Source organism: Dothidotthia symphoricarpi (assembly GCF_010015815.1).
Source record: "Dothidotthia symphoricarpi CBS 119687 unplaced genomic scaffold P153scaffold_18, whole genome shotgun sequence".
NCBI classification, from domain to species: Eukaryota; Fungi; Ascomycota; class Dothideomycetes; order Pleosporales; family Dothidotthiaceae; genus Dothidotthia; species Dothidotthia symphoricarpi.
In genome coordinates, this window is record NW_022985025.1 from 739,667 (window position 1) to 766,348 (window position 26,682).

At 55.6% G+C, this 26,682-nt stretch overlaps 9 protein-coding genes across 9 annotated transcripts; 6 read left to right on the plus strand and 3 right to left on the minus strand.

Annotated features, from left to right (window-relative positions):
* Positions 1 to 1,086: 1,086 nt before the first annotated feature.
* Positions 1,087 to 2,100, minus strand: P153DRAFT_388981 (uncharacterized protein; the record flags this gene model as incomplete). Its single annotated transcript, XM_033670801.1, has 1 exon — positions 1,087 to 2,100. The coding sequence occupies one exon, from the start codon at positions 2,098 to 2,100 to the stop codon at positions 1,087 to 1,089; it is 1,014 nt and encodes a 337-aa protein (XP_033520630.1).
* Positions 2,101 to 2,497: 397 nt separating this feature from the next.
* On the plus strand, positions 2,498 to 3,287 carry P153DRAFT_388982 (uncharacterized protein; the record flags this gene model as incomplete). The annotated part of the gene is made up of 2 exons (XM_033670802.1): positions 2,498 to 2,621; positions 2,668 to 3,287. The coding sequence occupies 2 exons, from the start codon at positions 2,498 to 2,500 to the stop codon at positions 3,285 to 3,287; spliced, it is 744 nt and encodes a 247-aa protein (XP_033520631.1).
* Positions 3,288 to 3,790: 503 nt separating this feature from the next.
* Positions 3,791 to 6,010, minus strand: P153DRAFT_369582 (vacuolar protein sorting-associated protein-like protein vps17). Its single transcript, XM_033668812.1, has 3 exons — positions 5,534 to 6,010; positions 5,027 to 5,480; positions 3,791 to 4,980 (listed from the first exon to the last, which is right to left on the minus strand). The coding sequence occupies exons 1-3, from the start codon at positions 5,954 to 5,956 to the stop codon at positions 4,115 to 4,117; spliced, it is 1,743 nt and encodes a 580-aa protein (XP_033520632.1). The 5' UTR covers positions 5,957 to 6,010; the 3' UTR covers positions 3,791 to 4,114.
* Positions 6,011 to 6,117: 107 nt separating this feature from the next.
* Positions 6,118 to 9,298, plus strand: P153DRAFT_399695 (P-loop containing nucleoside triphosphate hydrolase protein). Its single transcript, XM_033671752.1, has 3 exons — positions 6,118 to 6,312; positions 6,365 to 6,425; positions 6,519 to 9,298. Exons 1-3 carry the CDS (start codon positions 6,166 to 6,168, stop codon positions 8,954 to 8,956), a joined length of 2,646 nt encoding a protein of 881 aa, XP_033520633.1. The 5' UTR covers positions 6,118 to 6,165; the 3' UTR covers positions 8,957 to 9,298.
* Positions 9,143 to 9,675, plus strand: P153DRAFT_388985 (uncharacterized protein; the record flags this gene model as incomplete). Its single annotated transcript, XM_033670803.1, has 2 exons — positions 9,143 to 9,298; positions 9,379 to 9,675. The coding sequence occupies 2 exons, from the start codon at positions 9,143 to 9,145 to the stop codon at positions 9,673 to 9,675; spliced, it is 453 nt and encodes a 150-aa protein (XP_033520634.1).
* Positions 9,676 to 9,738: 63 nt separating this feature from the next.
* Positions 9,739 to 11,340, plus strand: P153DRAFT_399696 (uncharacterized protein; the record flags this gene model as incomplete). Its single annotated transcript, XM_033671753.1, has 2 exons — positions 9,739 to 10,759; positions 10,854 to 11,340. 2 exons carry the CDS (start codon positions 9,739 to 9,741, stop codon positions 11,162 to 11,164), a joined length of 1,332 nt encoding a protein of 443 aa, XP_033520635.1. The 3' UTR covers positions 11,165 to 11,340.
* An 881-nt stretch (positions 11,341 to 12,221) lies between these two features.
* On the plus strand, positions 12,222 to 16,180 carry P153DRAFT_298242 (glycosyltransferase family 69 protein; the record flags this gene model as incomplete). Its single annotated transcript, XM_033664206.1, has 4 exons — positions 12,222 to 12,780; positions 12,831 to 13,781; positions 14,663 to 14,778; positions 14,831 to 16,180. The coding sequence occupies 4 exons, from the start codon at positions 12,222 to 12,224 to the stop codon at positions 16,178 to 16,180; spliced, it is 2,976 nt and encodes a 991-aa protein (XP_033520636.1).
* Positions 16,181 to 16,312: 132 nt separating this feature from the next.
* On the minus strand, positions 16,313 to 18,724 carry P153DRAFT_369585 (sorting nexin-like protein-41). Its single transcript, XM_033668813.1, has 6 exons — positions 18,531 to 18,724; positions 18,220 to 18,476; positions 17,905 to 18,171; positions 16,787 to 17,848; positions 16,613 to 16,726; positions 16,313 to 16,548 (listed from the first exon to the last, which is right to left on the minus strand). The coding sequence occupies exons 1-6, from the start codon at positions 18,622 to 18,624 to the stop codon at positions 16,420 to 16,422; spliced, it is 1,923 nt and encodes a 640-aa protein (XP_033520637.1). The 5' UTR covers positions 18,625 to 18,724; the 3' UTR covers positions 16,313 to 16,419.
* Positions 18,725 to 19,630: 906 nt separating this feature from the next.
* Positions 19,631 to 21,901, plus strand: P153DRAFT_323456 (uncharacterized protein). The gene is made up of 4 exons (XM_033665209.1): positions 19,631 to 20,088; positions 20,153 to 21,027; positions 21,084 to 21,502; positions 21,553 to 21,901. Exons 1-4 carry the CDS (start codon positions 19,832 to 19,834, stop codon positions 21,721 to 21,723), a joined length of 1,722 nt encoding a protein of 573 aa, XP_033520638.1. The 5' UTR covers positions 19,631 to 19,831; the 3' UTR covers positions 21,724 to 21,901.
* The last annotated feature ends 4,781 nt before the right edge of the window (positions 21,902 to 26,682 follow it).

The following is a 26,682-nucleotide window of genomic DNA, read 5'->3' on the forward strand; positions in this document are numbered from 1 at the left end:
CCGAATATGCTTTGGAATCCACCTGAACTGGCAATTGGGGTCTGGAGCCTCTGACCTCCGAAGCCACTAGACTGCTCTGGCATGAATTGTCTCTCACTAGGCGTCCGCACAGGTGTTCCGACGGAGCTAGGAACCTGTTCAGGCATCTGAGCACGCACATCCCGGAGGGCCTCGAACGCATCGTCACTCGCGGCGTTAGACCGCCGCGAGTTTGCATTCGCCCCAGCAGACACCTGCTGGGACCCCATCCCCTGGCGACCTCCACGAATGTGTGCTCGATACTGACCCAGGTCCGGAAGCTTGAAGACGCCGTTGTCTGGATTTGGGCCGTCATCGTCATTGTCCTCTTGTACCTGTGGAGTCGGCTTCGGCATTGGCAACTCGGAAAATTGCGTCGATCCATCACTGAGTTGCGAGTTCAGCAATTCGTGCTTCCGCTGTCTTGCAACCCAACCAGGGGATATGTTGCCCGAACCCGAGATGGCATCGCCTGCATCTGGACGAAAGCTTGAATCGGCAACATCGCTCGGAACAGCCCTGCCTCGCACGTTGGATCGCCACATATGACCTCCTGGGCTTCGCATGGCATCTGGCAATGGCAACTCAGCATCTTCATCCTCATTCGGCCGCTTCGCTGGACGATCGTGATGTCCAGATTTGGGTGGCATGATGCATAAGTGTGGTGAGTGATGAGAGTTGGAGGAGGTTAGAGAGTGAGAAGTGGGAGGTGAGTGGTGTGAGGTGAGAGGTGGCGGAGATGCGAGAAGGGAAGTTTGTTGCTCCGTGCCTTCCCGATTGAGCAACCGGTCGAACGTCACCACACAGCGCGCGGCACACCTTGCTCAAGCCGGCATGCAGTGTGAAGTTAGTTCATGGCTGTAAACTTTTGTAGAATCACAAAAGCATTTCACATCAATGTCATTCCACTACTAGGCTCAAAATGCAAGATGGCATTCAAACCGATTCGAAGGCAATGGCAGAATTAGATACAATATGTCTCACCAAGACAAATAGGCAACAACCAGCACGATGCCACCATCGTCCTGCATCCACTCACTGTCTTCCAGCTGTCGTACCTTGCGAAGGTCATTCCGCAGATTCCACGCTTCGCACCCAAAATTCCCTATCCTCCCAACTCTTCCCCACTCTCAACTCCTCTGGCAATGGCAGGACGACAATGCAACGTGTGCCGTCTGTATCTTCTTGAAGGAGGGCACAAACACGTGGTTTTGTCTTCGTGCTATTTGATGTCTTCGCACAGGTTGTGCATGCCCTCCATGCCGTGGGAAACACAGGCTTTCCGTTCCTCGAAATGGCATTGTGGAGCACACAGACATCGACGCAAGGCTTCATTCTGTTCCAGGCTTGTATTCGTTTCGAGCCGACAATCTGGCCATGCAGGCGCTCGGCAAGGTATTCACGCAGATCTCGGGGAATGTCTTCGCTCCTCACGAACCAGTCGTCACTTTCGGGATTGCTCTCCACCGTCCAGTCGGCATTTTCGGCATTCTTGGGTACAATGATATGGATCGGGTAGTCGTTGAGAGCCTCCTTCTTCGATGAACCCACATTACTCCCAGGAGTCGACTCCTGGGATAACCTCCCTCCAGTGCTCTGCATACGTTGCTGTTCGAAGCCCGGGGCAACCCCCGGGCTCGTCCGTCTTGAAAACATGTTACCACGCGGCGTACTTGAAGCGCTGGCCTGGCGTATACCGAGACTTGTCGGGGCGTCCTCCGTGTCTGCATAATGGGCGGTGGAGCGTCGGGACCTATCGCTGGTGGCAGGTGTGGCAGGCGCGCGTCTCTTGGTAGCAGTCGAGTCTTGCGAGCTGAAGGATCGCCCAATACTAGAAGACGCTGGCAGAGGACGTGGGCGGGCAAACGAAGACGGGCGCATTTCGCCTTCGGCAATCTTTCTGGTTCGATCTCGCTCAGCGATGGCTTCTGGCAAGTTGTTGGCCTTCTCTTGCTCCCAAAACTCGGCAAGCGTTTTCATGGAATCGGCCTTTTCCCCCCTCGTCTTGGTTGCCGCAAATTTGCTCTGTATTTCTTCATCCTCCTCCTGCAGAAACTTCAGGTAGTCGGGCAATTCGTCCATGTTGAGTCGCGGAGAGGCAGCGAGCTCTTGTGTGTAAGGCAAAGATGATGTGACTGTAGATGGAGATGGAAATGAGAGAGGTGAAAAATGTGAAAAAGGTGAGAGCACCAATCCGCGCTAGCCCGAGCACTTGTCCAGGATAGACAATCGCAAGATATGGGAAGACAGCCATATCAACGCATGCACAACGGCCGGTGAAGATGAGTGTGAGGAGAATACAACAGGCTTGACATAAGATGTGAGATGCGGCCAACACACCAGGTATCCGTCTCCTCTGCGCTGCTTTGGAAAGTTGCCCTCGACTAAACAATACCTATCATCGTGCTCGGGCCTCCCCTGCCGCCGTAAACTGCCCATCACCCACGCCTTTCGTCTCCATACAACTGCAAGCCCCACGATGTCAGACAACATGCCCATCTCATCGAAGAGCGCCGGCAAAATGCCATGCAAAGACGTACCGCCAAGCGAAGCCGCTCCTGTCGACACTGCCGTCGACACAGACAATGCCACAGAAGAAAATTGTCAGATCCTGTTCAAACCCGCATGCTCCAAAGCTGACAGACCAAGTGCCCCTCGCAGAACTGCACTCTGTCACGTTCGATGCCGACGACGAGAAACACCTCGTGTGGATGGCCAAGCTCGCACCGTGTACCGACGACATCGAAGTGGCACGCCGCTTGTCGCTGCAGCCGAATTGGGAAGATTGCCGCCAAAGTGTCCTGATAAGCAAGGAGGGCGTGGATGCATGGTGGGGAAGCGGGAACCAGGAGGGTATTCAGGATGCATGTGAAGGCCTGACGTCGTGGGTACTTGCGCTGCTGCAAGTGTTGGAACAACTGGACGGTCTCAACGAGCAGGAGTCTGCTCGTTGTGTGGAGGAATGGGATCAAACAATGGCTGCCAGCTTGCCGGACTCAGAGAAGTGCAGGGAGTGTGGGGGGTGCCCGTGCAGGGGAGTGGGCCCTTCGAATTCTGCACGGGATGAGGATGTTAACAACTGGCAGCGGATGTGGAATGCCATGGGGACGGCAGAGAGTGGCCTGATGGTTGTGTGGTTCTCGAGGTGGGACATCTTGATGAGGCAGTGTGCGAAGATGCGGCGGGCCTGCCAAAAGCTGTTGCGGATGCTGGAGATTGTGAGGCTGGGCCGGGACCCCAGTCCAGGGGAGTATGAGATCGATTGCTAGATGCCTGTCAATATGATACCCATTCTAAACACCGATGAAGTGTTGAACTCTGCTGTGAGAGCATGGTCTGCAAGTATGAGTCGTAATGTCACTCAGAAGTTGATGAATACGCAACAGCTCGACAACTACATGCAAGGTTCGCGTAAGCATGTATTCCATCACGACAGCATGTATACACCTAGCTTGCTTTTCCAGTAGCAATCAGTCCTTCTTTCTGGCTGTGTGGTCTCCAGTCTGTAGCTCGATTCCAGGTATTTCGGCGGACACTCATCAATCGCGGCAATCATCAATCGCGGCCATCACTCTGTGTACCCCCTATCATCTGATCATGTTTTCAGATAGACGCTACCTGAAATCTTGATGCTTTCCGATGAAGAGTAGCAGAAGGTCCTGCATTTCGCATGTGGAATGTGATGAGTGCTCGAGTTCACGAGGCATGGTGTGTCGTCAAGGGTGCATGACTCAGTCCTCCAACCTCAACTAGTGCCAATTCGATGAGATTTGCTCGATTGAAGAACAGCGAAGCCTGGATACGCTGACGCTTTCGCAATCCAAGCGACATCATGTCAACGCACCAGGAGACTACAAGGGCTTATGAGGTATGAGTATGAGCTGGGAAACGGCTTGGTCGACACCCACGCTTGCATGGAGAAAGGCTCACGGAACATTCACCGATCAAGCACCTTCAGCGCAGTCTCCTCACTCGCACATCCTCACTCAATCAGTACAACAAAACAAACTCATCACAGCGCATGCTGCAGGCGATGATATTACTAGCGCGATAACCAACTACACACCCCTCAGTCCTGCCTGGCGCTGATCTGCTGCTAGAAGGTCGTTGTGGCCAGTCTGCTGGCTGCGTTCCTCGCGTCGATCCTGTCCTCGTCCTCCTCGACGGCCTTCTGGCTGCCGTTGCTCGTCGCGCGCTTCCGTCCGTGCAGCACCTCCTCGTCGTTCTCCTCGTCGTCTGCGACGGGAAGGGGGACGTTGCCGCTCATGCTGCGGTTGAGGCCGTCGCCGGGCCGTCGGGGCACGCCAGACCACGCGTCGCCCTTGGGCCCCTGGGAGTTGACCATGGGGGCGCGGCGCTGGGGCGGGTGAGCCTCGCGACCCAGCCGGGACAGGCCGCCGCTCCCGTCGATGGCGCGGATGTCTGGGCGCACGGACTCGAGGGTAGCCAGGGTACGGCGCTCAGCTTCGATCTCGCGGATGACGTACTCCCTGATCGCCTGGCGCATGTCGGCCGTGGTCCTGTCGAACCATTTCCTCTGCTCGTGGAGCAGGTTCTGTGTGACGCGCTGGGCTTTCGACGTGAGGTACTGCTCGTGGCTGCGGGCCTCGTCTAGCGCGGCGATGGCCTCATCCACCTTGTCGCGCTTGACGCTGGAGCTGGCTTTCAGCCTGTCTGCTGCGGAGAGTTTGGACTTGGTCGCAGACTGCGCTTGCAACAACTCCCGCAGCAGGATGTGTCGATTTGTGAGTGTTTCCTTTGCAATGAAGGCGTCGCTGCTGTGGTACTGGAGGGGGTCACCGAGCGTTGTTGCCTCGGCCGTGCCCTGCGCAGCGTGGAAGTCACCCATCGCTTGGATGACCTTGCCCAGCTTCTTGTACGCGTGGGAGAGACCGACATGCGTTTCCTGTGCATGCATGGCGGCGAATTTTGTGCCCAGGTCGGACTCTGCAACACCAAGATCTAGCAGTGTCAGTATGTGAATAACTCAATAAAAAGACATACACACTCCTCCTGTGCTTCACCATCTTCTCCACCTTCTGCTCCGTGTCCATGGTCCCGAGGTAGAAGGCCTTGACGGTCGGACGGGCTGCAGCGAGCTCTGGCGTGTCGTCTGGCGGCGGGGCAAACTGCTTGATGACCTTGCGTCGCACGCCGGTCGCGGGCTGCTTCCGGCGCACCACTGGGCTGTAACCGAAGTCGCTCTCGACGAAGAAGACCATCTCCTCGTCTCGTATGAGCACATCATTGCTGCAGACCGTGTTCAGCCACCGCTGCATCGACGACTTCAGCCGCGCCTCGTCCTCCTCGGTGCCGGCGCCGGCCGAGGTAGTGGCTGGGGGGACGGCGGGCACAATCGCTTCGGGACACGCTGAGATGAGGTGCTCGCCAAGCTTGACAAACTCAGAGTGCAGGCGGCGGACATCGCGGAACTGCGTGGTGCGGAACTTGGGGAGGTTGGTCTGCGGGGGAGTCAGCATGTGGAGCTTCCCCAGGTCTCGATACAGGTACGCACGTAAACGTCGAACCGCAGGATCGTGTCCTTCTTGCCAGTCCGCTCGAGACCCGTGACCTTGGCCTGGAGCTTGTACTGCTGCTGTTGCTGTCGCTGCGGTCGCGTGCCGTGGTATCGCTGGGGCTGCTGGCCTGGGCCGGGAGCTTGCTGCTGAGCTTGGTGTTGGGCTTGCGGTGATTGCGGCGCATCGAGGCCCGGCGTGCGCGGTTGCTGTTGGTGGTCGCCATTTTCGGGCGCCGCATTAGGTCGGTTCTGCGCATCGTGATCGCCCATGTAGCCATACTGTTCCGAGCCCTGACCGTACGGCGATGCCTGCGGAGGCAGCGGGGATGAGGGGATGTCGCCGGTGGGAGGCTGCCCAAAAGACGAGCGGTTGTGCTTCGGCGACGAAGCCCATGGATCGGAGTCGGCGGTGTAGTCCATGATAGCGAATGTAATTGGAGCCGAGAGGGTGACCGTCAGCGTCCAACGTCGTCGGCGGGCGCTGATGACATGGACATGGATGTTTACCTAGGCAGGTGCGGCTTGGCACTTGTCGTCATATTGGGCAAGGCGCAAACCAGTCGACAGCATTTCCGGGCTATCACGTGCATCCCACCTCTCTATCAACACGCATCGAAAGGGTCATTGGCATGAGGGTCGGATGGGTATGGTGTGCTCGTCGAGTCGTGCGGCATAATGTGAAGGCTCCTCGAAGGCTGCTGTCGACCGCAGTGCCCCAACCAGACCTACTTTCAAAGTCTACGCGAAATATTGGCATCATCGCTCACATCGATGCTGTGAGTTTTACAGAATTCGGGTATGAAGGATGGAGAGTTGATAGCGTCTCAGGGAAAAACAACCACTACAGAGCGCATGCTCTATTACAGTGGATACACACGAAGAATTGGAGGTATGCATTCTTTCGTCAATTCAGCTTTTCTATACTCATCACAATCAACCCATCCGTTTGTGTTTGACCTGGAGCTATTCTAACCCCCCGAAGACGTCGACGAAGGCTCAACGGTGACCGACTTCCTCCCTGCCGAACGGGCGCGCGGCATCACCATCCAGTCTGCAGCCATCACATTCCACTGGCCTCCGTTACCTCCCAACACTCAATCGCCACCACAGCCGCCACGACTGCCTGCAACTTTTGATACCATAGCTCGATCTTCTATTCCGCACAATGTCAATCTTATCGACACGCCTGGTCATGCAGACTTCACCTTTGAAGTGCTCCGCTCTCTCCGTGTTCTCGATGGCGCTGTCTGTATCCTCGATGGAGTCGCTGGTGTCGAAGCTCAGACAGAAAAGGTCTGGACTCAGGCTGGTCACTACCGCATCCCCAGAATCATCTTCGTGAACAAGCTCGACCGAGTTGGCGCTGCGTTCTCGAGAACGGTGAAAGAGATTGGCGCCAGGCTGCATGCATGGCCGGCCGTGTGCCAAATTCCATGGTGGCAGGGCGGCAATGGAGATTTCGTCGGTGTTGGTGACGTTGTGAATCTTCGCGGTATGCTGTGGCAGGCTGGTGGCGATGGAAGCCAGATTCGGGCGTTCGGGCTCGAGGAGCTTGACAAGACTGACAAGAAGTTTGCGGAAGAGATCAGAAAGGCAAGGGTTGCACTCGTCGAGATACTGAGCGAGCACGACGATGTGATGGTGGAGCACTTCCTCGAGCAGGATGAAGATCATCTGGCTATCCCTGGCATCCAGGTCATGCAGTCACTTCGCCGTGTCGTGCTGCAGGCACCGCAAACCATCATCCCCGTCTTCGCAGGTGCCAGCTTTCGTAACGTCGGCGTTCAACCTCTCCTCGATGCAGTTGTCGACCTCCTCCCATCACCTCTCGAACGCCCAGATCCTGAGATCAGTATTGCGAACCAGAGCAGCACTCTCTCCGCACTTTTGAGCTCAGCTCCAGCCACCAAATCAGTAATTAAGCAACCAAAGAAAGCTGGCCACGAGCTGGCTGTATCAGAAGTCAAGAACCTGACAGCGTGCGCCCTTGCTTTCAAAGTGGTCAACGATGCCAAGCGCGGCGTCCTGGTTTATGTGCGCGTCTACTCGGGCTCCATTGATCGTGGATCTACTCTCTACAACACCAATCTTGCCGTTGCTGAACGCGCACCGCGCCTCCTCAAGATGTACGCCAATGACGCCGTGGAAGTCGACAGCATTGGAGCTGGCCAGATTGGCGTGATTACCGGCCTCAAGCACGCACGAACAGGCGACACCCTCATCGTATACAGAGGTCTGCAGATGAAGGGCACACCTGCTGGTGGTTTGAACACCCTGCAGCTACGACCGATCAATGTCCCGCCTCCAGTCTTCTTCACCAGCATCGAGCCCAACAGTCTGAGTGAGCAGAAGCACGTTCAAGAAAGCTTGGGTATCCTGCTCCGAGAGGACCCAAGTCTGCATCTCTCCGTTGACGAGGAATCAGGCCAGACGCACCTCGCTGGCATGGGCGATCTGCATCTAGAGATTGCGCGCGACCGCCTGCTCAACGAGTTCAAAGCTAAAGCCCGCATTGGCAAGATCGAGATCGGGTACCGCGAGACCATCTCCACTGGCACGCCCCCCTACACGTATGAACTCGACAAGCCCATCGCAGGAAAACAGGCAAGAGCCGTCATCACCGCGTCGGTCGAGCCCATCGACGACAGCACCGTGATCTCCGCGTCGCAAGAAGAAATAGAGATGGAAGGCGGCGCGTTCGAGTCGATATTCAAGCTACCGGACAACAACACCCTGCACATCTCGCACCCCACGCTCTCCCGCCGCGACTCCGCCTCGCACAAGAACTCCATCCCCCCGCACCTCTCGCTGCCAGGCGTGCTGCACTCCATCCAAGCTGGCGTCTCGGCCGCCCTCGCCCGCGGTCCCTTCAACGGCTTCCCCGTCGCAAACACAAGCATCAGCATCGCCCTCGACGCGCAGACAAACCTCTTCCCCGAAACGACACCGACCGCCATCTCCCAGGCCGCGCGCGCTGCAGTGTCTCACGGCCTCAGAAGCGCAAGCAGCACTGCGCCTTCGGTGTTGATGGAGCCCGTGATGATGGTGACCATCTTCGTGCACGAGTCTTCCCTCGGCGCTGTCGTGCAGGACATCTCCTCCTCGCGCGGCGGCCAAGTGCTTTCCCTCGACGGCGCGGACACACCCACCGACGGCGATGACGCACCACGTATCGATCCGAATCTGATCTACACGCCTCCTGACCCTTTTGCGTCGGGCACAGGGGGCATGCACTCCGGGCTTGCGGACAGTCAGAGACAGATCGTTGCGCGCGTCCCGCTAAAGGAGATGGTGGGGTACTTGAACCATCTGCGCGCGCTGACAGGAGGTAGGGGCACGTTCGTGATGACTGTGGATGGGTTTGAGCGCATGGCTAGTCAGCGGCAGAAGGAAGTTTTGGATGCGTTGAGGGAGTTTTGAGTGTCATTATTTGTATGAATATCGGGTTGTAAGATATGAGTGTGTTATACTAGTAGGGTACGGTGAAAGTAGACTTGATCTGGGCTGAAGGCTCATTCACTTCGACGCTTCGACCTCACGTTCTCACGTTCTCTTTTTTTCTATCAGCACCACCACGCTTATCTATACTCTCGACGATCGCTCACGATGAAGTACTCTCACACCATCATTCTCGTCACGCTCCTCGTCGCCATCTTCTGCATTCTCTTCGGCTGGTGCCTCGCCAAGATGTGCATGCGCGGCTTCAGTGCTGGGGCCATGGAAATGCAAACGCGGCGGGACGTCGAGGCAGCGCAGCCACGCGTGTAGTCCTGTAGAAAGACAATATGCGGGTGAGCGCTACGACATGGCGGGAAGTAGATGAGGGACTGACGGCGGTCCAGGGAAACGAGGCGGGGGACGTGTCAGCGTTTGTGTTTGTGACACGCCAGGACGGGTGTGCTTGGTTACACAAGTTTGTCTGCGCTCGAGACGAGGATTCACCTAGGGACGATAGGACGACGACACCAGCGCGGCTCGGAAACGGGACTGGCGTTGTACGGGAAGAGCACCAGTTGTTTATGGTTTGTGAGAGCGGACATGCATTGGAGGCGAGGTTGCACGGTGTTACGACAGTTTGTTTGCTTGCTCGATTTCCGTCCTCGAGGAACGCACCTGACAGAGAGATGGAATGCTGGTAATGCATATCTGCTATTCACTCTTCGTGCTTCTTGCTTCCCACTTCGCGGTACTTTATCAGCAGTATGGGTAGGAATTCCGGTCTCATCATCGCGTTGGTAATCGCCGGCCTCTTTGGCGCTGTGATACTCTGGTTTGCCGTCTACTACCTGCACCGTTACATCCACCGGTCCTGCTTAGAACTCGACTACTGGTTCCACTTGCTCACTCCACCGCAATGGCGTTCAGAGCCCAGGAACCACGACTACGGCAGGGAGATGGGACACAGATGCGGCGCGAAGAGGAAGTCGAGGTCGCGTTCTAGACACGGGAGATGGGATAGAGAGAGGGACGAGTATTCGAGATCTAGAAGATGGTGTCGCAGTCCACAGGATCAAGAGGAGGCCGCATGTACGAGCGCAAAATATGCGGAGAGACCAAAACCTGCGTTGACCATGCCCGTGTATGGGGAGCAGTGTTACCCGGCGATGGGGTGGCAACAACACGCGCCTGCTGGAGGTCAGATGGCATATCCACCGATAGCGTACCAACAACCGTTTCCGCTGTATGCAGCTCCGGTCGTGCCTGGCCCGATGCCCCAGCAATACCTCCCGCCAACGGCAGTGCCAGTTCCACAGCCAGCAACGTATGCTCCAGTGCGCAGGAAGCGACCCGCGGAAACGCATCCTGTAGAGAAGGGAAGTCAGCCCCCAGGACCTCGACGCTTCGAGACCGACTTTATCCATATCTGCGACGAGTACCCGCCCATCATCCTCGAGAAGCTGAAGAAGGCCGCTCCACCACTACAATCCTCCTCCTCTTCATCCTCAAGCTCTAGTGATGACGCAACGACGCAAGAGATACCTCGAAGGTATATTCCACACTCCGCACCTCGTTTCGCCGATCCTCCTCCCTTCCAATTCCCGCAGTATCCACACTCCTCGACACGAGCATGGGACGTGCCGACATCGTATCCGCGGCAATGGATGAACACTGGTGGTGAGAGGCTACACACGGGTCAGGCGAGGTACGCTCCATACACCAGGAACAGCGGAATGGGGCAGAATCTGAGGAACATGTACGCAGACGGGAGGCGTCAAGCACCGAGTAATGCTCCTCCTTGATTCCGTGCACATATGTAGGATGGCTCTGCAACTGTCCTGTGGTTGGTTTGAAGCCATGCTGACGATTCTGACGGCAGATCATGACATCCCGCGGTCACGTATGTGGGGGAGATGGGGACAGCAGGCGCCGAGACCACAACGTGCATATACGGAGTGCGATCCAAGACAGAAGGAGAGGGGTCATGCTGAAACAGTCGAACAGAGCAGTGCTGATGAGGCGGAGCAAGAGCCAGCTGAGAAGCCCAAGAACATACAATCAGAAAACGGTAACGAGAGTGATGGACTGCCTGAACATGTTTCGGAAGGAGGAAAATCGCCAAAAGCACAACTCATGGATCCAATGCCTATTCCTGTAGTCGAAGAGCCATCTTCCGAAACTGACAAATGACCAGCGATTCGATTGGGTAGTCTTGACAAGATGAGAGCGCGGAGGATCGGCGTGAGAGCTGCGAGTCTGATGTTCTGCCTAGCGTGAGGATGATACGATCAAAACGTGCCAGACGAGCATCTGCGTGTTGTTTGTCTGAAGGTGCGGGCGGCAAGACGGTAGGAGATTAGATCTCGCCATCGTTGAGTGAAGCGCGAAATCAATACGATTACGAGTGGTGCGACCCTGAAGACCCTGAAGACCCTTCAAGTCCTCACACCTGTCATGGTGACTGCCAAGGTCGTTCAGCCCTAAGGCTAGGGGTTCGATAGGGTGGCTGAAAGTGAAACTGTCAGTTTACAATGGGGCTGTGTTAGCCTACATCGAATAGTGATTTGATGTGTTACTAGCAGTGTTCTACAAAGGGCTGCGCCGATGAACGCGCAACCTGGCGTACGCAGCTCCCGTCACGGCGCTGGCGGAGATTGCCGGAAGGTGCAACGTCTCAGGGGTATCGATGAAGAGTTATTCGTCCGTTTTGTAAAGCTCCAAACAGCGTGCCCAGACCTTAGGAATGCTTCGTATTCGCAAGCTTTGCGGGCTACCTGATGGGCAAGGACATCGGAGCAACAGCATAGCGGGGTCTGCAAACGCCATGCCGTCGTGGTGGCGCACTGCAGGATGCAGCTCGGCACTCGTTCGTAGCGAGTCAGGGTCGCGTATCCGGCACGGTGCGCTTAGTCAGCTTAGTCAGAGCAGCTAATGGCATTGATTGGACAGACTGCAAGACAGTCTAACTGTATCCAATAAAGTGTGCTGCATAAGCGACATAATCTACAGCGCCCTACCTGTGACCGTTGGTGCTACGGCAGAGTGGGCCCGGTGAATTCGGTGTATTGCGTGGGCATGCTTCGTACGAGCGTCTTGACCTTCGCAACCCTACTCCTGGTGCTTATGAAGTACAGGCAGTCGCGCTCACAGCCGCATGGTTACGCACCTCTCAAGCCAGCTTCTACTAATATTCTACTCCGTCCTCGCTTTATGCTAGGCTTTAATTAATATCTTGCACATACTTCCAATGTCAAAGTCCCCGCCCCAGTCACCGCACGAATATGAGCTCCTCCCACGAACCTCGCTCGAAGCGCAGGATCGTCCGGAGCTGGAACGGTCCACCTCAAATCCATCGTGGCTTCAACGGTTGAGCCAAAGGCTTCCGAGCAAGCTTTCCAACCGCTCTGTTTACACGCATTACGTTACACGGCATCACAGGAAGCGATCTGTCATACGCTTCATATTCTGGGCAGTCTTCTACTTCCCCTTCTTCTGTCTGTTTCTGGTCCTCGTCGCCGCCATCTTCTTCCCGTCGTACACGACTCTACCTACTCACTATGAGGACCTGCGCCAGCGGGCACTGGCAAGCGATGTCCCTGGACGAGCAAACCCACACAGCGAGAAGATCTTCATATCGTCTTCACTGTACGAAACAGAGGGACAGTTGACGTCTGGGACATGGGCTAGCGCAGTGCTTGAGTTGATCGACTTGCTGGGCCCAGACAATGTCCATCTCAGCATCTACGAAGACAACGCCGATGCAGTCACCAAGAAGTCGCTGGTAGACCTCAAGAAGAGGGTCACTTGTAAGGTCCCCGCACAAGCGTTTGGAAGTCTTTGTTTGCTGACTGAACAGGCAACTCGACCATTGTCTTCGAGGATCTCAATCTCAGCACGCTACCCCGCATTACTCTGCCCACCGGAGAGACACGTCTCAAGCGAATCGCATTCCTTGCCGATGTTCGTAATCGGGCTCTGGCTCCCATCGATGCGAATGGTGTCAAGTTCGACAAGATCTTGTATCTCAACGATGTCATCTTCAAGCCCATCGACGCCATCCAGCTTCTCTTCGCCACGAACATAGACTCTGCAGGCCGCACAAACTATGGAGCGGCATGTGCTGTGGACTTCATCAACCCCTTCAAGTTCTATGACCGCTTTGCAACACGAGACCTGGACGGACGGATAACGGGCCTACCCTTCTACCCATGGTTTACCAGCGCTGGCACCGCGACCAGCAGGAACGACGTGCTTTCACAGTCGGATGCTGTCCGAGTGCGCAGCTGTTGGGGGGGCATGACTGCTTACGAGGCCAAATGGTTCCAAGACCCGACACTTGTCAACCGCGGCTCTGCATCTACCTCCCCAAATGAGCAGACTACATCGCCGAACACCAACGTGTCTCAACTACGGTTTCGGTACGAGGAGGACACGTTCTGGGAAGCTTCTGAGTGCTGCCTGGTCAATGCGGATCTACAATATCGTCGGACAGGAAGAGGAATGCCGTCAGACTCTGGAATCTACATGAACCCATACATTCGTGTGGCGTACGATGAGAAGACGCTATCTTGGCTGTCCCTCGTCCGACGACCAGAAAGACTGTACTCCATCATCCACGACATCCTAAATCCCATGGTCGGCTTTCCTTCGAGGAATGAGCGACTCGGCGAGGAACCTGGCTCCATCGTAACAGACACTGTATGGGAATTCGACGACCCTGTCAGAGGTCTGTCGCCCAACGCCACGGAGGCCGACCGCGCGGGTCATTATACGGAACTCACACGGACAGCCAAGCCAGGCAGCTTCTGTGGAGCGCGCAACTTGCTCGTCATCAACGAGAAGCCCGAACACGGCAAAGGGAAATGGAGTAAAATCAACCCTCCAAAACCTCCGAAGAGTCAATGAGCCTCCCTACCAGCGTGATCGACACGGCATCCTTCTCTTCGTGGGTTTTTTATGATTCAACCCAATTGTCTCATTGCATAGCGTCGGCGTTTTCTTTGACTTGATTCATTGTTGATTTACAAGCGGAACAAGGACGGGTTTTGGTCCAACGCTACGAGCGGCATTCCTCAAACGAAAGTTTCGAGTACAAGGAGTTTGATTTTCAAGATGGGAGTGATAAAGAATGCACTCTATCCTTTTTGTTGAGTTCAATCAATGACTTCAACCCGTGACAGAAACAAACCTTGCTGTTCTATGAGTGAGGTGAATATGTGCGTCCGTGTTTATCATGCAGGCCAATCGTGACGCAGTTATTGCCAAGCCACGATCGGATCTGCACTGGCCATCACGGTGCCCACCAACATCGCGAGCAAGCCTCACTCCGTGTATGCGCATCATCATTATACACATACTATACATCATAGACTGTATCTATACCTTCCTCCATCAATAGCATCTAAGAGAAGGGACACATTTCGCTCGTTACACAGAGTGTTCGAAAAGAGCTAGATCGACGGCACTGGGAGACCGAACGTCACGTCACGCAACATGGTGTTGGATAACGACACGCGAGGATGGATCATGACAGCGGTCAGCGGCATTGGTACGTGGACCACGCGCATAAGTTGGGAGATTGGGACCGTCTGCTAACCGATGAACAGCGTGTACCGTAGGAGGTAAAATTTCTCCCTCGGCGCCTTCTCGGCGATTGCATCTCGAGGATTCTGGCTGACAAGCAGGCAGCGTCGATAATATGCGTCGACGTTATCATCCGGCAGTTCCCCGGGAAGAAGGACTTCAAAATCGAAGATAGCAACACGTTCCTGTCCTCAGGGTTGAGTCTGTCGTTTGGCGTCATGGTACGTATCCCGACGTCATGGAAAAGGTGTCAATTGATGAATGTACGATTAGATCTTCTCGTCGCTATACAGCATGCTCCCTTCCGCGAAAAACTACCTCACGAAAGCCGGCATGTCTCCCAGGAATGCGACTTTTACTCTGGTCGGATGTTTTCTCCTTGGCGCGCTTGGCATCTTTTTCTTGTCGAGCTTTCTGCATCAGTTTATTCCGCATTCGGTCGTGGACTGCGACCACGAACACGGCGATGAAGAGGAGGGTAAAGTCGAGGATGAAGAAGCCGGGCACGAGCATGGACAAATGGAGGAGCAGAGGGGACGGTTGTCGCAGGTGGATGGGGGTGTGGAGGCGGATGCTCATCGATCATACGGCACAACCAGCGAACACGTCGACCCGAAGTTGTCCGCCACAAGACCACCGCTCCACACATCGCTATCGACAAAAGTTTCCCAGCTCGTGTTAGGCGGAAAGAAGAAATCTTGCGACGAGGACGGCCAATGCTTTGGATTTGCGGACACGTGTGGGACGGAGTGCTTCCGGAATGCTCTGACTACACGTCCGCAACGCTTGCAATCAACAAAATCGACTGGAATGCTGCCAACTGCGAGACCGTCAGGGATTCCCAGGAACCAAACCACCCAAGGGCTTCACGAGCGCTCGCCTCTCCTTCGTGATGTCGACGGGCTCACCCTTTCCACACCCACGCTCTCGGGGCCCACGACTATGGACAGCTCAATCTCAAGCCTCCACTCTACACACGATCATCACAACCACAACCACGCTCATAGCCACACTCACGAGCACGCCCCGCTCCAAAAACGCACCAGCAACACCTCCCTCTCTACCACATCCTCGCATGCCTCGCACACGCACACGCACGACCACAACGGTCCCCAACACCACCACCACGTCCCCACCAACATCTTCCTCTCCATTGGCCTGCAAACCAGCACTGCCATCGCCCTCCACAAAATCCCCGAAGGCTTCATCACCTACGCAACCAACCACGCAAACCCCCGCCTTGGCCTCTCCATCTTCCTCGCCCTCTTCATCCACAACATAACCGAAGGCTTCGCGCTAGCCCTCCCCTTGTACCTCGCCATCAACTCCCGCTGGAAGGCAATGTTCTGGAGCGCATTGCTAGGCGGCGTGTCCCAGCCGCTGGGCGCGGGCGTTGCGGCGCTGTGGTTTGGCGTCGCCGGGCGTGGGAATGGCGGAGGTATGGGTGAGCACGAGGATCTGGTCTATGGGTGCATGTTTGCGGCGACGGCGGGCATCATGGCCATGGTTAGCTTGCAGTTGTTGGGCGAGAGTCTGGACCTGACACATTCGAGGCGGTTGTGCTTTGCTAGTGCGTTCGCGGGCATGGGGATTCTGGGGCTGAGCAGTGCGTTGACGGCATGAGGGTTCGGTGCGATCTAGGGCGTTGGAAACGCTGATTTTAGCAGAGTTGATTATAGGATGTGATTAAATGTCAGATTTAGTATCGATAATGTCTACACTTGTCCCACGTCCCCTCTCCCTTGATCTAGCTGACATTCACTGGTAGGGCGATTGCAACTATCTGTTCGACATGCAGTGTACACCCAATCCAGCCATGCCCAAGAGTCCCACCCGCCCAATCGTTACAACCACCACGCGCATTACATCTCATCGTGGTCCCTGGAGTACTCTTCGATCTGGGGTTGGATTCTGTCCACCTCGGCCCTCGCTTCTTCCCACGCGGCCTTGTTCCGTTTCGCCCAGTCGACGTGGGCTTGTGCAAACTCCATCTGTGTATCACATCAGCCCACCACTCCATCCGCATGCGTCGTCAAGAAAGGAGGCTACACATACCATGTACCGTCTTAGATCGTTCTCCTTCTCGCCCTGGAACCTTCGCAGGTCCTTCATTACGCCATTGCTCGCCTCTTTGGTGTCTGTCTCGGCGACTCGCAGAGCTTGTTCAAGCTGGTCATACGTCAGCCTGCTCTAACCACGGTATATTACTACAGCCGTTGATTTGCTTACCTGCACCATGTTGTCCCTCGTCTTGCCAATCTGGTCACGCCTCGTCTTCTCTGGGTCTACATCCGCCATACCCCTAAACGCATGTGTGATGGATCCAAACAGCTTGTTCGTTACAAAGTTTCCACTCGCAGTCTTCCTGTGTGGACTCGTCGGTGGTGACTGCGTGTCGTCGGGTGCGCCTTGTGTCGAGGACGGGGGCTGTTGCTCGCCATGCGTGGGCGGGAAGTCTGAATCAATCGAAGTCCGGTCGTCCTCTGGGTGTCGCGGTTCTGACCCAGTGCTTCGTTGTGAGCTGTGTGAGGCTGCCCGGCTACGTGCAGGGGGTGCATGTCCCGTACCGCTAAGATGTTGCTCCAAACGTTTGGATTCTGCTTCACTGCGCTCAAGGGAATCAAGGAGGTTGCGCTTCTTCTCGAGCTCATCCCTCGTCATGTCTTCCTGGATCCGCTTCATCACCCGATATCTGAGTACAGAGCGCACGACGCCTGCGAACTGCGCGCTTTCGCGCATCGGTTCAGAGAAACTCGCACTTAGAGAGGAGGCCAGTTCTGTTGTCGAGATGTAGGTCGAGTCTACTGCCTGTCCGGTCTTCTCTATTGCCGCCGCGAGCGACTGTGATTGTTCGGATAGCGAGAATGCGTTAAGTCGACCGCCTAGATCTGCCAGGTCTTCCCCCCAATGCCCCAGATGCGTCAACAGCCGTCGGTTGACCTTCTCCGTAGGACCCTGCAGCAAATGCTCAAGATCCTTCGATGCCGTCTCAAAGGACACAAAGTAAGGGTCGAGCTCTTCTTCTGACATCTCCCGCGACTCTGGAGGGAAGCGTCCAAAAACTTGTGGTCCCGGTATCGTGTGCGCTGCTGCAGAGGGCAGGGAAGCTGTCCCAGGTGGTGAGGTCGGGGTACCTGAGCTCGACGTCGGGCCGCTGTTCTTCAGTTTCGCGGACGATGAGGGAACTGGGAGGTAGTTATGCGCGGGAGTGGGGTTTGCGGTGTCAAGCGGGGGCGCCTTGAGGATCTGCTTGGGAATGGTGGACACTGGAGGGCTGCTGAGTACATCGTTCTGGCGCATTGTGTTAGCTTGGCTGCTTGGAAATTCAGACTCGAAGGAGAACACACCCAGCTGGTGTACGGGTCAAGGAACCTCCAGAAGACTCCGTCGCTCACTATCTCCTTCATCCCTCGGCAGCGGTTGAGGAATACAGCCAACATGCGCTTCCTCAGCTCTATTATGCCTGCATCCTCCTTTGCTTTTGTGGGTCTTGCGGCATAGTCTGCCATGGAGTGCTTCTCGGGTATCGGGGGCACGATGAGAACCGGATGCAGGTTGACCAACGTCGCGCGCAACGACGCGAACTCGGAGTATCTGCGCTTGACTTCAAGGCCCTATAGTCGCATCAGCTGTATTCGTCCGGCAAGCTGGCTTCCACCTACCCCGCAACTGATCGTGTACTGGATGTAGTTGGCACCCTCCTTCCCCGCGTCTGTGATCAAGATGAGCTGGTCGGGATTCTCGTACAGCCATTGCTCCACCCGTGCATGATATTCGTCCCTCTTCTTCGCAACAGGCTCTTCGCGCTCGTGGTCCTCGTCGTAGTCGACATCGCTCATGTCCCGCTGCGAGATGTACTCGGGCGACTCTTGTGTGTTGGATGACGTCTCAGACGGCGGCGTCGCGGGACGGTACGGTACTTGATACAGTTCAGCCGATCAGACCTACTTCAGGCAGCACTTGGAGACCTTACACGCAGCAGGTGAGGCTAGGCCAGGTACATCCGAGGAATTGGAATCATGGCGGGCAAACGATCCGTACGGGTTGTTGTCTTCGTCGTCCCACATGGCGTTGCGAGGGCGCTTCTATATTTGGCAAAGACTCGTACTGGTGGCTTGGAGGGGCAGCAAAAGACGCGTTTCTACAGCGCACGGAAGCCTGGTCGGGGTTGTGGAGTTAGAGCTCAGTATCGCAGCGATGACGCGGGTTGCTGGCTCGTGGGCCGTGCACACACCCCACGCCACAATGGTCGATCCCTGCAAACCTCATCATTACCCTCGACGACTACCTGTGCTGTTCAAACCGAGTAACCATGAATTGTAGCTGCCCAACACCTGTCTTCTGACAGTTTGGCTTTATATCAACACGGTTTGAATTGATCTGATCGTTTGAGCTTCTGGCATTTCATCACCCACATCTCCATTCTTCGTCTGATGCGTACTGCTCTTATTGAGTTCTCCAGATTTTGATATTCCTCGTCGTTGCCTCTTCCATTTGATCTCATTTTTGTGTTATAACTAGCCAGCAGGATATCGGTTTCCGGTCAGTTCCAAGCGTGGTGTTTGTGAATAGTCAATACATGGACTGGCAGCTTCCATCTACTCTCCGATCGTTCCAACCTGTTCTCCCTCAATGCCCATGGGATTGCTCATTCTAGCTCCACGAGAACTATATCATCTATTTGTTCTGAGAGCTGGGTCTATCCCGTGCAGCCTGAATGTCTTCAAAATGTTTTGCAACTGTTCAACGGCGATACAGTGTTCTGTAGACATGATGTCTAGCATTTACGTCGCGGCTGTAAACATGTGTTCCTAGACTCTTATACAGATGTATCTATTCTTTCGCACTTCATTCTCATCATCACTAGTATGCTACCTCCGGTGTTTGCTGCCACTCTACTAGCTAGCGTTGTTGAGGCTCCCTCACGCTTGATGCTTATCCACGCTGTTCTTGCTGTCTCATGTCTGAAATACTTCCAGCGCGTGCACATCGTATTCTCAACGACAAGGAGTACCAAGCCCGTCTTGACGACTGCGTAGAGGCGTTTAGGAACCTGCAGATCCACAGTGGTGCGTCAGATCTCTCTCACCTGGCGGCGTGCCTTCCCGTTGTTGACAGCAGCTTCCCTTAGCGACGAGCAACAACACCAACACCCGCAACCTCACCGCCACTGTTGATATTGTTACCATATCGCCGGTCACTTTTGAGTTGGTTGTCTCACCTCCTTCTCCGTCGTCGCCATCGAGCTTGAATCCTCCGCCGTCATCCGTTACTATGGACCGCCGGTCGCTGCATGGAGGCCCGCCACGGGGGCTTCAGCCTAGGCTTGAGAGCCAGGACGCGCGCAGCAACCTCGCTATCCAGCCCGCAACTAATGCGACCAGCTTCAAGCTCAAGAAGAACACTGTCAAGATCGTAGGCGCCGCTAGTTCTGCTTCCAACGCCCCACCCAGAGCAGCAGCGCCAGCATCGTCAGTGACATCTCCTCCTGTGTTAGGGCTTGCGAAGGCGAAGCCCAGGGAGGCTGATGGGTATGTTACGCTACTCCGTTATAGTTCTCGTGATTATCCTTCATCTGACTGTTATCTCTCTCAGACCCAACCCCACCAAGCCTGTGATCAAAACTGCTTCTCCTGCCCCGCCTAAGATCGAGCTTCCCAAGCAGAGCAACCAGTCTGAGTCAAACCTAGAGAGCATGTTTGCTCGTCTGTCGGCTCGGGACCCTCTCAGCCCATCCAGTGGCGCTCCCAAAGAATCCTCGCCAGCTGGTCCCAACAAGAACCTGTTCTCGTTCGAGCACACGCATGAGACGACAGACACCACCTCGCCAAAGAGCCCCAAGAGCAATGCCGTTGACCTGTCTGCAACTCCCGTCAAGTCAGAGGAGCCCAACGAGACAGTTTCATCCGCGATGCAAGATAGAAAGGTCGAGCCGCCCAAGAACACGGATGAAGAGCAGACCAAGGTCAATCAGCGGTGGGAAGGCGTGTCGCAGGAAGATGTTGCGAATGAGTATCTCCACAAGGCCAGTGAGTACATCGACGCTCTGCCGGCAGACAATCATGCTGTTATACATAACGTCCAGACCGCGTCGAAGAAGCTCCGCAGCGCATATACTCCAGACGTCAAGCTTGACAAAGACGAGGTCGAGAAGCTCAAGGCGCAATACGTGTCCGCGGTCGTTGATTACGTCAACAAATTCGTTGACAAGCGGCAGAGCCCACTTACAACCATGTGCGTGAAGCAGACTTTACAGAACACGAATGGGAGCTTCCTCCACTTATGCTCCACCCTTGTGAATATCAATCACCTCAGTCTTCAAACAGCGGATGATCTCGCTGCTCTGTGCAAGGCTATCCTCAGCATACTTCCTAAGTCTACTCCTACCACTTCCAGAGATGAAATGCCGAAGTCCGGCGATCCTGTCGACACCCTGAAGGCGTGGCCCTCCCAAGAGAAGCGCGAGAACCGTAAGTCCCTATGCCTCCATAGCACTCACACCCGATATCTTTCTGACAAGCTACAGCCGCTGCCTATCGCACCTGCCTGCTCAAGGGCGTCTCGGGAGTCAGGAGTATCAACGAACTGCAGGCTCTCGTCTGGGGAGGCAGGCTCGAGTCGATCTCCATGCCAGAGACTGCTTCGTCGTACGCCCTCGTTCGATTCCTGACACCCGAAGGCTGCGACAAGTACTTCAAAGCCACCGAGAACGGCATTGAGATTGCTGGGGACAAGAAGGCTGTTGTGTTTGTGGAAAAGCAGCCAGGCCCTACCTCCATCAACGACGTGATCCAGAACTGCATCGACAACGACATGACTCGCTGCGTCCGAGTCTACGAAGCGGACGACAGCTGGAGTGACATGGTCCTCATGAAGCTTGCGCGTGGCAAAGGCGTGGGCAAGCGCGATGTCGATCGTATCAAGCGCGGCAAGACTGCCAGAGGAGTAGGCTGTCCTTACGCAGAGGGTGAAGAACCTGCTAACACTGCATCCAGCGTCCCTACATCGAGTTCCGCTTCGCCAACATCTACCACGCCCTCAACTTCAGCCGCCAGCTCGGCAGCGACGACGACTGGGAGCACTGCTCGATCGTGTACGCCCCCGATCCTTGCGAGACGGCTCGAGGCATTCACTACAAGGACGAGGATGAAGATGGGGCTGTCTAGATGACGGCGAAGAGCAGCGTGGATGTGTGGTGAAGTCGTGGATATTAGGCACAGAGCAAGTAGATATGGCAAAATCTCTACTAGACAAAGTGAGAGGAAGGTTCAAATAGCTGGCCACCACACAATGATGAATGGATATGTACTGCAGTAGTATCTCGACCGAGGCCCATTTGCCACGAAATCAATTGCAATCAGTCGATAGCTTTCATGTCCAGCATACAGGGTACACGTCACACTCAGGAGATGCAGTGCGTGTGATTGACACCTTCGTTTGAATTGATTTTTTTGCTATCACCGACTCAATAGTTGTTTTGTATGTATATATGGGTTCGTGGTTCTTCTCTTTCCCGAAGCGGAGATTGACCGAGCACAAGCAAAACGCAAACGCGTGAAATGCGTCATTAGGTAGGTAGGTATTTGTACAGTCCCCATCCCCTTCCCAGTCAATCTACTTTGCGCTGCTGCGCTCTACTCGACACAAGTGAACGCCGCGCCATCGCCCCTCTACGCGGACCCCATACGCTGGAAAAACAAAAGCCACAAGGCGGGTGAAGAAAGACACATAGGAAAAGAAATCGAGAGTCTGATTGATTTGTGTAATGAGCAAAGGAAAATAAAAGACTGGCGGTCAGATCGAGAGGCTGCGTACATAAGGAGAGGTGGCACCGTTCAGGACAGGACAAACATGGAAAAGATACGTTAGGAAAGGGTGGGTGGAAGTAGGAGGGCTAGCAGCCGCCGCCGGAGCTTGCAGCTTCCATGTCGTTGAGGTGGGTCATGCGGCCGTGGCGCGCTTCGGCATAGGCTTCGGCGCGAGACTCGGTGCGAGACTCGGTGCGCGATTCGGTGCGTGATTCAGTGCGAGATGGGGCGCGTGGCTCGTTGCGAGACTCGGAACGCGATTCGTTGCGGGAGAAGGACCGCGAGGTGATGGAGCCGATGAAGGACGCCCGCGAGTTGATTCGGTTGGCGCTGTCGCGTGCCTTGATCGTGTGCTGATGGAGGTGACCAACGTCGTGTTTGCCTGTCTGGTTAGCTCGGATCATGGACGTGCTGGGAAGAAAGACTTACCATCGCAGCAGGCACGGACGTTCACCATGTTGTCCAAGTCACGTTCCACGTGGTCGTGGATATCGCGGCCAAGGTCCATGTGCGAGCTGCTGGGTTCCTCGTATGTAGACGAGTCTTGCGTGCTGTGCCTACTTCGACGGCTGGAGAGCGATCCATGCATGGCAGAGGATGGACGGAGCAGGCTGCTGACCCGGCGGGAGACGGAGTGGTGCCCTGGTTCCGTCGAAGGCGCGCGGCTTGGCGTTACTGTCGCCTGTCGGAGCGTTGGCAGTTGCTGGCGATGAGGCGAAGCGGTGCGGCGGCTGGCGTAAGATTTCACAGAATTTCTTGAGCGAACAGTCTGGCGCGATGCACTTCGGTACCCACCATTGAACTCGTCCTGTATCTCGTCTGCCGTTGGCGATTTCGGATCTGGTTGTGCGCTCTCATCAACTCGTTGACACAGGTAGTTCAGAGCATTGTACCAGGTCTCGTGGCGCTGGCCTGTGGTGGCAGTGAACTTAATGGAACGACCAGGCGTGACGACGACCAAGCTCTTCTGGTGAAGCCCTGGCGGCAGAGGGTTACTGTCGTCGACTTCGGTAACCGACTCAATGGCCACGCTCTTGGCCTTCAGCTCTGTCTTGCCAGCAGTCTGCGGATCGCTATCGCTCCAGTACAGCGTTCGGGTGTATGGATGGATCCAGAAAAAGCGTCGGTGGCGGTTCTCGGATATGCCTGCACGCCCTGTCTTGCGGGTATACTTCCACAGATACTCGCCAATCATCGTTTGGGTGATCGCCTGGATCATGCGCGGATCTGTCGTGCCGGCTGTGATTCCAGGTGCAGCGAAAGACGGCCCGCCTTGAATGTCGAAGCGATGGTCAAGCTCCGAAGTGAAGGAAGAGAGCGATGACTGGCGACTGAGTGGCGAAGAAGCTCCGCTCCTAGCGTCGCGCTGAGATTGATGGCGGGGACGGGGAGTGGTACCACCAGTCTTCGGGGTCGTTGTAGTAGCACCTGTTCTGATCGTGGGTGTCACCGGCCGTCTCTTATAAGCCGATGCAGGGGTTGAAGGCGGGCCCATATGTCCTGTCGGAACAAGTGGCATGGTCTTGGCTGCCGCTGCAATGAGCTCCTTGTGATCAGAAGGAAGTGGAGGAGGAGATGCAGCACGCGAGCGCATGCTTCCAGAACTGTCAGGCCGCTTCAGTATTGGAACCGGACTGAGCGAGCCTCTCCGAGTAGGCGAAGGCGGCGACAAAGGCCTATCGGCTCCAGCTGCTGCGATGGTAGACCAGCGTTGGCTCCTGGAAATAAGGAGTTTGTCAATCTGCTCAGCAGACACCATAGTTTGAGTACCTCCATCGGCCATGGGTGTACGTGGCTTCTTCTGGACCGAGTTGGAGCTGACTGGTGTGAGGGGCATTCGTGCATCTCTGCCAGCAGCGGATGTCGCTTCTGGGTTGAGATGCTTGTTCTTGTCCCAGGGCAGTGTAGCATTGATGAATGACAGTTCTGGTGCACCCGCCTGTGTGTTTTCTTGGTCCTCGACCTGATCTGGCGCTGTGGAAGTCGAAAACAACACAGGAGTTATTCGATGAGCAGTGATGGGCCTAGTTGGGTCAGTACCCTGCGACGAGACAGTCGAGAGCTTCAAGTCAGAAGAACGAGTGCGGGTAGCCGTTGAAAGCATGTTTGGAGTTGCGAGGGATGCAGGCTCGGGCCGAGTATCTTGGAGAACCTTGACAACTGACAGTTCATGCGTGGGCAATGGCGTTACAGGCGCTGCGGAGGGTTCGGTGTGTTGTGCTGTGATGGCTGACACTCGAGGTAACGCCCGTTGCTTTGGCTCGACTGGCTCTGTAGCGTGAGACGAGAACACTGACAAACTTGACGGCGCTGCTCTTGGGGGCTCGACCGGCTCGGTGGCGTGCGAAGACATTACAGAAAAGCCTGAGCGAGCTGGTCTTGGTGCTTGTATAGGCTCGGATGTCTGGAAGTACAGAGGCGATAATTGCCATGGGGCCTGCTTTGGCGATTCGACTGGCTCGATTGACCAGGAGGATGGCGTTGACATGTGCAAAGACGGCAGCCTGGGCGCAACAGGCTCGGTCGCTTGAGCAGCAAACATAGAAAGCTGCGAAGGTGCCTGCCTCGGGGCGAAGGGAGCTGTCGCCTGAGACGAGAACACAGAGAGCTGAGAAACAGGTTGCCTTGGTACAATCGGCTCTGTTGTCTGAGATGAGAACGCAGAGAGCTGGGAAGCGGCCTGCCTTGGCGCGAGTGGTTCTGTGAGTTGGTGAGAAAGCATGGAGAGCTGTGGAGTAGGTTGCCTTGGTGCAAGTGGCATCGTAGCTTGAGATGACAGCGCAGAGAGTTGGGGAAGAGCCTGCACCGGTGCAAAGGGCGCCGTCGCCTGAGACGACACCATAGAGAGTTGTGGTGCAGCCTGCATTGGTGCGAAAGGCGTTGTTGCTTGAGATGAGAATGCAGAGAGTTGAGAGACAGGCTGCCTTGGCGCAGATGGCTCTGTCGCATGTGAAGACAGCGAGGAAAACGTGGAAAGCCGTGGGCCTGGTACGTCTGTTGGACTGGTTGAGTGGCCAGACACGGAAGAAACCTGCAGTGGTGTCTGCTTCACCAACTCTCGAGCCTCAGTCTCATCGTCGACAGGGGCAGCCACAGCCGGTGACAGTTCCCTCGATCTCTGAACGCTTGCAATGTCGTTCGAGGGTTCTGTTGGTGCGGTGGTTTGCGCATAAATCCCAGAGGCAAGTAATGCAGCAGGAAGGAGTGCTCTTGCTGGACTAGGTTCTCGCGGTTCTGTAGTCTGATGCCCGATTGACGACACATGCAGAGAAGGAGCCGCACTCTCTTCCATCACAGGCGCCACAGGCTCAGTGCCATGCGATGAGAAAGCCGACATTCCGAGCGTTGGAGGAGTCACATGTCGAGGCTCTGTAGCATGACCCGAGAGGGTCGACATGCCGAGAGTCGGGGGAGCAATATGTTGGGGCTCGGTAGTGTGGCCCGAAACGGAAGAAATATTCAAGGAGGGTATAGGTAAAGCTCGAGGTGATGTATCCTGGGCAGAGAGAGAAGAGAAGTCGAACAGTGGCACAGGAGGAGTTCGGGGCGATGTGCCATGGGCAGACAACGACGAAAAGTTGAGTATGGGCGCAGGCACAGACTGCGGTGTTGTGCCGTGAGCAGAAACCGACGAAAGGTTCAGTGACTGCACAGGAGGAGATTGCGGCACGGTGGTGTGGCCAGAGACCGACGAGTAACTGAACACCGGCGCAGGAGGGGATTGAGGTGATGTGTCTTGAGCAGACATGGGCGACATAACGAGCGAGGGTATGGGCGGGGACCGAGGGGTGGTATCATGCCCGGCAACGCTGGAGATGTGCAGCAGTGGTGGCAGAGCAACCTTGGGTTCGGTAGTCTGCGAAGACTGTGAAGAAAGACGAAGATTCGGCTGGGCTGGAGCCTGAGGAGCCGTGTCCTGGGTGAAGAAAGAAGATAGCTTCGACACCGAGGGACGCGGAACTTGAGGTTGAGTGTGCTGACTCCAGATCGAGGACATGGCAACATGCTCGGGAACGTTAGGCTCGGTCATCATGCCCGAGTCCACCATGGCTGGCCTGGGTACGAAAGGCGACCTGTCGCGGAGAGTCCTCCTGAAATCTTCAGGCGATGACCCACGAGACAATATGACCGATCGACTGGGTGTACCCTCAGCAGCACTGCTCTCGTCGTCATCTTCATTCAGACCGTTCAGTTCAGCAAAGAGACTCTTGCCCTGGGACGGAGTGCTGTGATTGCTCCTGCTGCCAAAACTGGCTGGAGAATCCCTTGCAATAGGGGAAGATCCCAGGAAAAAGTCTTGACTGCCTCTGGATCTTC

What these genes read in the sequence shown, in the direction of transcription:
- P153DRAFT_369582 (XM_033668812.1), bottom strand. Translation starts at nt 5,956, where the DNA reads ATGGACTACACCGCCGACTCCGATCCATGGGCTTCGTCGCCGAAGCAC. An exon ending in TCCTGCGGTTCGACGTTTAC is followed by an intron (nt 5,481 to 5,533) that starts GTGCGTACCTGT and finishes ACTCCCCCGCAG; the next exon opens with ACCAACCTCCCCAAGTTCCG. An exon ending in GATGGTGAAGCACAGGAGGA is followed by an intron (nt 4,981 to 5,026) that starts GTGTGTATGTCT and finishes TGACACTGCTAG; the next exon opens with ATCTTGGTGTTGCAGAGTCC.
- P153DRAFT_399695 (XM_033671752.1), top strand. Translation starts at nt 6,166, where the DNA reads ATGAGGGTCGGATGGGTATGGTGTGCTCGTCGAGTCGTGCGGCATAAT. An exon ending in TCATCGCTCACATCGATGCT is followed by an intron (nt 6,313 to 6,364) that starts GTGAGTTTTACA and finishes ATAGCGTCTCAG; the next exon opens with GGAAAAACAACCACTACAGA. An exon ending in ATACACACGAAGAATTGGAG is followed by an intron (nt 6,426 to 6,518) that starts GTATGCATTCTT and finishes AACCCCCCGAAG; the next exon opens with ACGTCGACGAAGGCTCAACG.
- P153DRAFT_369585 (XM_033668813.1), bottom strand. Translation starts at nt 18,624, where the DNA reads ATGTGGGACGACGAAGACAACAACCCGTACGGATCGTTTGCCCGCCAT. An exon ending in TTGACCCGTACACCAGCTGG is followed by an intron (nt 17,849 to 17,904) that starts GTGTGTTCTCCT and finishes ACAATGCGCCAG; the next exon opens with AACGATGTACTCAGCAGCCC. An exon ending in ACGATCTAAGACGGTACATG is followed by an intron (nt 16,549 to 16,612) that starts GTATGTGTAGCC and finishes TGTGATACACAG; the next exon opens with ATGGAGTTTGCACAAGCCCA.
- P153DRAFT_323456 (XM_033665209.1), top strand. Translation starts at nt 19,832, where the DNA reads ATGGACCGCCGGTCGCTGCATGGAGGCCCGCCACGGGGGCTTCAGCCT. An exon ending in AAGCCCAGGGAGGCTGATGG is followed by an intron (nt 20,089 to 20,152) that starts GTATGTTACGCT and finishes TATCTCTCTCAG; the next exon opens with ACCCAACCCCACCAAGCCTG. An exon ending in GCGGCAAGACTGCCAGAGGA is followed by an intron (nt 21,503 to 21,552) that starts GTAGGCTGTCCT and finishes CACTGCATCCAG; the next exon opens with CGTCCCTACATCGAGTTCCG.